Source organism: Giraffa tippelskirchi, chromosome 5, assembly GCF_054371585.1.
Source record: "Giraffa tippelskirchi isolate mGirTip1 chromosome 5, T2T-mGirTip1v1.2.pri, whole genome shotgun sequence".
NCBI lineage: Eukaryota > Metazoa > Chordata > Mammalia > Artiodactyla > Giraffidae > Giraffa > Giraffa tippelskirchi.
The window spans coordinates 96,599,947-96,609,451 of record NC_137279.1 but is presented as its reverse complement, the minus strand read 5'-3'; the positions used below and the strand labels follow the sequence as shown (position 1 = coordinate 96,609,451).

Sequence of the window (9,505 nt, the reverse complement as noted above, 5' to 3'; positions counted from 1 at the left end):
GGAAAAATTTCTCCAGGCCAAAGGGCACTCTAGACTAAGCTCTGTGTTGCACAAGCCAATACGAACTGTGGGACGGCCTCCAAGAACCACAGATACTCCCAGGTAGCCTGAGCACAGGCAAGAGAGGGCATAGCCACAAATGGAGCTAGAGGTAGGTAAGGCCAGAAAGGCTGGGCCTTGGGTTGAGCGCTGTGGGACTTGGTCTTGTTATATGGGAGGCACACATCCTTCGGAGGATTCAGGCCTTTTCCCCCCCTGGGACTGGTACAGGCTGTTTTATTGGGTTGGCCAAAAATTTTGTTTCTCTAACATCTTACAGAAAAATTTGAATGAACTTTTTGATCAAATATATAGGAAGAGGACTCTTCTTTCCCCTCCCGCTGCCCTGCAACTTTCCAGATTACTGAAAAATGTAATCAGGACAGCACTTGGCTTTGAATCACCATGAGGGTGGTTGCTGCAAAAGTGAAGACCTCCAGTAGGAAGACCACCAGCCATCCAGAGCACTTGCCATTTAGAACTCAGAGAAGGGAGAGGATCTTCCCTCCACTGTTCTCCTCTCCTAGACACCCTCCCCTCCCAATCCAAATCACCCACATTTCCCGTCTTGTCCACTTCCTCGATGGTTCCTGAATTTGCTTGCATCTCTCCATCTCTGCTTTCCTCTGCCTCACTTGGTCACAAGCCTCTCCTCTGAGCTGCATTGTGGAAGCCTTCTAATGCCCCGCTCCTTCTGTTCTTGTCTCTACCCCGCTTCCCAAGGAAGCCAATTATTGAACAATAAAGAAAAGTGTAGATAAGATTAGAGTGCTTTAAAAAACTCCAATAGCTTTTGGAATAAAACCCAAGCTCCCGACCTTGGCCTCCAGGTCGTCAGTGATTGGTGCCCCGTCAGCCTTGCTCTCTAGTCTTGCTCTCCCCATTCCTCACCATGTTCTCCACACTAACCTCCTTTCTCTTCCTGGAACATGATGATGAGTCTGTTTTTATTTCATGGAGTCTCATTGATGGTCTTGATGAGAGATCTAACCTGAGCCGTGGAAAGTCTTATCTGCTACTAGGTCAATGGGAAAGAGGAGAGGAGGGAAAGAGATGGACTGGGGCATTCCTGGCAAAACGTGAGAAGGACTAAGTGAGGCTCCTGGCTCTGGGGATGAGGAGGAGGAAGTTGTGTGAGTTCTCTTGGAGGCTGACTCACTGATTCCCTAGGGCTTAGGGGTTGGCTGGATGTGAGGGATGGAGAACCCCAAGATATCTTTGGAACTTCCAGGACACGAAACTGAGACTTAGTGTCAATGTAGAAATTTGGAAATCGGGAGGAAGAGCTGGTATGATGGCAGAAGATGAGATCTGAATTCCATTTACGGACCAATTGCAGATGTTTTAGTAAGAGCAATAACAACAGTAGTGATGATGATGATAACTACTATTTGCATGCTTGTGTGCTAAGTTGCTTCAGTGGTGTCCAACTCTTTGAGAGTGGACTGTAGCCCACCGGGCTCTTCTGTCCATGGGATTCTCTAGGCAAGAATACTGGAGTGGGTTGCCATGCCCTCCTTCAGGTGATCTTTTTGACCCAGGATCAAACCCACTTTGAACCTGCATCTTTTATGTCCCCTATGTTGTCAGGTGGGTTCTTCACCACTAGCGCCACCTGGGAAGCCCAACTACTCTTTACTAAACACTATCTCTGTGTTAGACACTGTGCTTTTTTTTTTGCCGCACCATGTGGCATGTGGGATCTTAATTCCTGGACTGGAAATCAAACCCAAGCCTTCTGCATTGGAAGGCAGAGTCTTAACCACAGGTCCACCAGGGATGTCTGACACTGTGTTTTTTGATACACTGATCTCATTTATTTTTCGTAGCCCTCACTCACTGTGAGGGGGATGCTAAAAGTATCATTCACTTAGAGATAAAGGACTGACAGCTCAGAGAAGTTAAACAATTTGTCCAGGCTCACACTTAAACAATAGCAGAATTTGGGAATAAAATCTGGGTATATTTGACTCTCTATATATGGGCTTCCCTGATGTCTCAGACAGTAAAGAATCCACCTGCAACACAGGAGATCTGGGTTTGATCCCTGGGTTGGGAAGATCCCCTGGAGGAGAGTATGGCAAAGCACTCCAATGTTCCTGCCTGGAGAATCCCCATGGACATAGGAGGTTGGTGGGCTACAGTCCATGGGGTCGAAAAGAGTTGGACATGACTGAGCAACTAAGCACACACACATATTTGACTCCAAAGTTCTTAGACAGTTTCCTTATCTCTGCAGTGACTCTAACATTCTACACACTTGAAAATCTCATAAATTTAAAGGTTTACATGTCTAAGGTTGCACCTGTTAGAGTCACTTTGAATCAGCACCTTGTCCTGTCACCCTTCAGCTCAGAGATGAAATAACACCACAGTCCACTCTGGAAAAAGCCCGAGGTCAAGGGTCAGCATTGGTTGTTCTCTTTCCCTAACCTCTCAACCTCTAGCTGTCATTTCTGTCACAGACCACTGAGTCACTGAGCTGTGCGCCAGACCCCTCTCAGCTGTTCTCCATCCCAGTGCCTGTCCTCTGTTCCGTCATGACCATATTCTGCTCTGCACCCTCCCCCTCTGCCTTTGTACCTAATGAAAAGACCCAGGAATGAGGAGGCAGTAAGTAAGGAGATTAAAGGAGTCCTTCAGTGACAAATTAAATGAGGAATCCTTGGAATAGAATCTGAGGTTAGGAAGGGAACAATGGCTCTTACAAAGTGATAAAGCCAACGTTGTACTGCAGAGGTCAGAATCATGTACAGGGACAACAAGAATTGGGGATGTCCCTCTTATTTAATTTTCTTTTTCGTGGGCCTGGTGACTTGCGGTGTGAACCATAGCCTGTGACATCCTCCTCATGCCCAGACTCTAGCATCTTCCTGGATGAGGGTTAAGAATGAAGAGGAGAGCACTGTGTAGCCTGGATTGCAGAGGACCCAATGGAGGAAGGACAGACTGTGTCATATTAGCAATACCTCTTTGCTTCACAAGGCTGCTGACCACTATCACATCCACCACATCCAAACCTGAGGTTTTTTCCAGACTGAGGTCTTCCCCAAGTTTGTGAAAGCTGCACTGGTGTCTACTAAACACCAGGATTTTCAAACAACTGGAAACATATCTTACTTTGAGGCCAAGTTTTTCCATCCTGGAACATCAGTGTGTCGGTATTTACGAGTGTGTTATGTGGTATGTGTGTTAGTGTGTTATCTGAACCATAACTCAACATCCTCTGTGTTTCCTGGCTGAGTTGTTGCTGTACAGTCACTCAGTCGTGTCCGACTCTTTGCAACCCCATGGACTGCAGCACACGAGGCTCCCCTGTCCTTCACCATCTCCTGGAGCTTGCTCAGACTCATGTCCATTGAGTTGGTGATGCCATCCAACCATCTCATCCTCTGTCATCCCTTTCTCCTCCTGCCCTCAATCTTTCCCAGCATCAGGGTCTTTTCCAGTGAGTCGGCTCTTTGCATCAGGTGGCCAAAGTGTTTATTGGAGCTTCAGTGTCAGTCCTTCCAATGAATATTCAGGATTTATTTCCTTTAGGATCGACTGGTTTGACCTCCTTGTTGTCCAAGAGACTCTCAACAGTCTTCTCCAGCACCAGAGTTTGAAGGCATCAATTCTTTGGCACTCAGCCTTATTTATGGTCCAACTCTCACATCCATATGTGACTACTGGAAAACGATAGCTTTGATTATAGGGACATTTGTTGGCAAAGTAATGTCTCTGCTTTTTAATATGCTGTCTAGGTTGGTTGTAGCTTTTCTTCCAAGGAGGAAGCATCTTTCCATTTCATGGCTGCAGTCCCCATCTGCAGTGATTTTGGAGCCCCCCAAAATAAAGTCTGTCACTGTTTCCAATGTTTCCCCATCTATTTGCCATGAAGTGATGGGACCGGATGCCATGATCTTAGTTTTTTGAATATTGGTTTAAAGCCAGCTTTTTCACTCTCCTCTTTCACTTTCTTCAAGAGGCTCTTTAGTTCCTCTTCCCTTTCTGCCATTAGAGTGGTGTCATTGGCATATTTGAGGTTGTTGATATTCTCCTGGCAATCTTGATTTCAGCTATGCTTCATCCAGTCTGGCATTTTGCTTGATGCACTCTTCATATAAGTTAAATAAGCAGGGTGACAATATACAGCCTTGACGTACTCCTTTCCCAAGTTTGAACCAGTCAATTGATCCATGTCCAGTTCTAACTGTCACTTCTTGACCTGCATACAAGTTTCTCAGGAGGCAGGTAATGAGGTATTCTCATCTGTAAGAATCTTCCACAGGTTGTTGTGATCCACACAGTCAAAGGCTTTCATGTAGTCAATGAAGGCTGAGTACTACCTAAGAATATTTTGCAATTGGGTAGCAAATAATCTGTCCATGCTGTGGATCCAGAGCACTCTGTAGTGTGAATCCCATACATGCATTCACATCCTCAGATAATCCTGTCTCAGCCAGTCGAGCAGGGCTGTGTGTTTCAGAGTGAGTCTGACATTAATTCCATCTTGTGAATTATTTTTGGTACTTTTTTGTTCCTAACGTCTAAAGAACTGGATTTCCATGCATCCTGGAGGGGAAGTTGATTTCTAGTTTGCCACTTCCCAAGGGCTTTCAGTTCAGTTCAGTCACTCAGCCGTGTCCGACTCTTTGCAACTCTATGGACTACAGCACGTCAGGCCTCCCTGTCCATCACCAACTCCCAGAGTTTACCCAAACTCATGTCCATTGAATTGGTGATGCCATCCAACTATCTCATCCTTTATCGTCCCCTTCTTCTCCCACCCTCAATCTTTCCCAGCATCAGGGTCTTTTCAAATGAGTCAGCTCTTCATGTCAGGTGGCCAAAGTATTGGAGTTTCAGCTTCAACATCAGTCCTTCCAATGAACATCCAGAACTGATCTCCTTTAGGATGGACTGGTTGGATCTCCTTGCAGTCCAAGGGACTCTCAAGAGTCTTCTCCAACACCACAGTTCAAAAGCATCAATTCTTCAGCACTCAGTTTTCTTTATAGTCCAACTCTCACATCCATACATGACTACTGGAAAAATCATAGCCTTGACTAGACAGACCTTTGTTGGCAAAGTAATGTCTCTGCTTTTTAATATGCTGTCTAGGTTGGTCATGACTTTCCTGCCAAGCAGTAAGCATCTTTTAATTTCATGGCTGCAGTCACATCAAGGGCTTTAAAGATCTTTTAATTCTACAAACTTATTGTGGACTTAACTGTGCCAGTTTGGCTTTAGTTCAGGCACTTTTATGTCCTTATTACAGTAAGTCCCCTACATAAGAACCTTCAAGTTGTGAACTTTCAAAGATGCGAATGTGCATCTGGTTCCACCAAGGAACCAGAATCTGTGCCATCAACATCAGACATAAGTGACATTGCAGCCTGCCCTTTGTCTCCTATTGCTGACAATCCTTCAGCTCTACCATCTCCCAGCTCCTCCCTACCCTTCAGTCAGTAACTCTTCTTGCCTGTTCACTCAATGCCCACCCCTATAGGCTAGCTGTTGCACTGTACTATTGTACTTTACAAGATAGTGTAGTATAAAGTGTAAAATGTTTTATTTTTTGTGTTTGTTTCTTTTTTATGTACTATTTTTGTGAAAAGCATTATAAACCTATTCAAGTACGGTATTGTATAGCCAATTTTGTTAGTTGGGTAGTTAGGGTAACTTTGTTGGACTTATAAAGAAATTGGACTCAAACGAATGCACTCAGAATGGAATTCATAAGTGTGTAGGAAATACCGTATTATTTTTTTTTGTGGTAAAATATACATAGCATAAATTTTACTATTTCAACCATTTTTAGATGTATATCCATTCATCTGTGGGTGGACACTGGGGTTTATTCCACCATTTTGCTAGCATGCAAAGTGTGGCTATGAACTAGGTTGCACAAGTATCTGGGTCCCTGTTTTCAATTCTTTGGGTGTATACCTAGAAGAGGAATTCTATGATGTCTTATTGGTTTTTTAGGGTTTTTTTTTTTAAGGACTATCCTGGCTCAAATCTGGCTGATCATTCCTGATTTTCCGTTATTTCACAATTTGCAGTCTTGATTCTCACGTAAAGAGGTGATTTCCGTAGGTGATAAGGAGACGTGGTCAGTTGTTCAACGGCTCAACTTTCTTTTAAAATTAGGGAGAGCACCTTTCTCCCCCAGATGGGTGCTCTTGCAGCTGTGACTTATGTGGTTTGGAATCTTAGTAATATAGAGTTAAAAAACAATATTAAACACACTGAACTGGATTGGAAAAAAGTAGTTTAGAAAGAATTCTATTACTTGCTATTTATTTATTCATGGTGTCACTGAGTCTTCATTGTTTCGTGTAGGCTTTCTCTAGTTGCAGATAGTGGGGGCTACTCTCTAACAGCAGTGTATGGTTTTCTCATTGCAGTGTCTTCTCTTGTTGTGGAGCTTGGACTCCAGGTGTAGGCTCAGTAGATGTAGTGCCAAGGCTTAGTTGCCCCACGGCATGTGGGATCAAACCTGGGCCCCGAGCATTGGCAGGAAGATTCTTAATCACTAGACCACCAGGGAAGTCCCGTATTACTTGCTTTGAAGCAAATCAGGATAATACACTGGTTGCATTGATGGTCCTGCTGCCATGTTGTGTGACCTTGGCAAGTTAAGGAAACATGCAACGATTATGTGTCCATATCTATAACACAAGCTAAGAGAGAACTGACATCCAAGGGTTGTCAGGAGAAGCATTTGAGGATCTGTATGCCAAACAGTTAAAACTATGCCTGGCTCACAGCAGGTGCTAAATGAATATTTGATCTTATGATTATCTTCATTTTTAAAACCAGCACCATCTCCCACTACCACATTTCCCTTTTCCCAAATTTTCTTAGGTCAGATGTTTACATGCAGAGTCTGCATACTATTTCTCCATATCTAGAACCACTCCAGTTTTCACTTTCACCATTTAACTGCCCCCAGATCTTTACTGAAGAAATTGAATTAGTAGTTACCCCTGAGGGCTTCCATTCCTCCCCTGTCCCCTCAACAATTTTTCTGCTGATTTTGGATTCTTCAGCTCCCAATCCCTGTCTCTTCATGGAGGATCCTGGAATTGCCTTTCATGTTCTGGTGGTGGTGTCACCTCCCTGAAAAGTCTGTTCTGGAGTCAAAGTACTTCTCACACCATTACTTAGTGGGCAATAAGGCCTTTCATTGGTGTGGGGTCAAAACCAGTAACCCGTCTCCCCTTCCTGAACCAACATAAAGTTTTCCTACAAGCCCTTTTGGAGGAGTTGGAGCTGTTAATTTTTCTGGTCTAGAATCAGTATATTATTCCTTATGCAAAGTGGTGGTGGTTGGAGGAGCAGAGGGGAGAGAGACTCACAGAGCAGCCTGCTATTGTTGTTTAGTTTCTCAGTTGTGTCCAACTCTTTTTCAACCCCATGGACTATAGCCCACAAGGCTCCTCTGTCTGTGGGATTTCCCAGGCAAGAATACTGGAGTGGGCTGCCATTTCCTTCTCCAGGGGATCTTCCCTGACCCAGGGATTGAACCAGCATCTCCTGCATTGGCAGACGGATTCTTTACCATTGAGCCACCAGGGAAGCCCAAATAAATCTTTTGTGATCCCATGGATTGTTGCCTGCCAAACTCCTCTGTCCATGGGATTTCCTAGACAAGAATACTGGAGTGGGTTGCCATTTCCTTCTCCCACAGAATAGCCGGCACTGCAGCAAAGTCACAGAGAGTCTAGGATGCAGAGGAAACAAAAACTTTATTCTTTCATAGGGTCAGACGGGGGTGATGACAATCAAGGGGGCAGATACTATAATTTCTAGCAGAGATGAGGTGGGTATCCAGTGGGCTCCTGGAGAGTGGATAGCAAGAGCCACTGTGGAGGGCTCAGCCGCTCTCCAGGAGCATCTCAGCACTGGCCAAGGGCTCTGAGACTGGGGTGTTGGGAGGACACCAGGCTGACAAAGTCCTTGGATTCTTGTTTCCTCTGAAATCACATGTCTCAGCATCAGGAGGCCAGGTCAGCAGCAGCCCCCAGATCCCTGGCCACAGCCAGAGCGCCCGGACTGCAGACCACCATCACCATCGCAGGAGTCGGAGCTCTGGCGCCGGCAGCGGTGGGACCTGCGGCGCCTGTGGGGGGCCAGGCAGCAGCCGCCCTCGGAAGTGGGGGCACAACTTGAGGAGGCTGGAGGCAGACACTGTGCTGGGCTCTTTGGGGGGCACTTGGGGGAGGGGCACTTGGGAGGGGGCTGGCACTGCTGCTGGTTCTGCTGGCAGGACATCTCGGTGGGAGGTCAGTGAGCCTGTACACATTCAAGGAGAAAAGATCAGTGCACAAGCTCCAGGCCAGTGTCTCTCCTGTGAGCGGTCTTAACTAGGGCCTATGCTCCTAATCCCAGCTGCCTCCTGAGCTGTGATGTTCAGGAGAAAAGTAGAAATGGATCTCAAGTTCAACTGACCTGGCAAGACAGTTCCCTCACTCTCTACTCCTTCCCAGAACCATGCTGTCATCCTCTAAGTGGGCCCCATAGAAACACGGAGGCAAATACACCCCACTGGGAAGTGACCCGTGGAGGATGTCTGTGTGTATGGGTTTCAGAATGATGAGTGGGGGGATGTTGAGAACCAGGGCTCTGGTGTGTCCCAGACCCCGATTCCTCCCCCACAAGTTGTTGCTCACTGTCCCCTGCCCTGCCCCAGCTGCTCCCCAAAGTCCCCTTCTTGCTGCCTCCACAGACACCTCTGCTTCTCTCTTCCCCACCAACCCCAAGTTTGTCTCCACCACACTCCCTGCTGAGGCTCTGTCCCCTCCAGTCACTTACCACTGCAGTGGAGGCAGGAGAAGGATGCTCCTGAGGAAGCTGTGGATGCGGAGCCCAGGGCAGGAGCCCTTTTATTCTGTTCTGGGTGTGTGATGCACGGCCCGAGCATCCTGCTGCTTTCACAACCATGGGGAGGGTGACACACACTCCCATCCTGGGTTTCCAGCTTCTTCCTGCATCCTTGCCAAGATGTCAGGTGAGAGGGAATCAGGAAATGCGGGTGACTACTCCCTAGATGTGTTGGGGACCTGCCATTTCTCCTTTCATTCATGCAGGTCAGATGCTTTAATTCCAGCTCTGCCTCTTGCATCTTTGCTGAATGAAGAAATGTGAGGATGTAGAGATATATGTGACATATTTTCTGACTTTGAACATTTCAAGTTTAAGTGGACAGACTTCACAGAAACAAACACATATATCTGATACCGTGTGATTTGTCCTGTGATACAATTGTCTCCAAATGCCACTGTCTTTTGGACATCAGTTTCCTACTGCTCTGCATATTTCCAAGGGTAATGAAATTTTCAGATGTAACTGGCACCTGACATCTGGAGATATTGAGTGGTCTGAGACCACTGGACCCCGGGGATGAGATGTGCTGGGCAACAGATGTAGGATGGGATTCAGAGAGACCCCTTAAGAGAACTGAGAGAGAATTATA

At 46.2% G+C, this 9,505-nt stretch overlaps 1 protein-coding gene across 1 annotated transcript; it reads right to left on the bottom strand.

Moving 5' to 3' along the window:
* Positions 1-8,040: 8,040 nt before the first annotated feature.
* On the bottom strand, positions 8,041-8,304 carry LOC145504977 (late cornified envelope protein 3B-like). The gene has a single exon (XM_081486519.1). It carries the CDS (start codon positions 8,302-8,304, stop codon positions 8,041-8,043), a length of 264 nt encoding a protein of 87 aa, XP_081342645.1.
* Between the last annotated feature and the right edge of the window lie 1,201 nt (positions 8,305-9,505).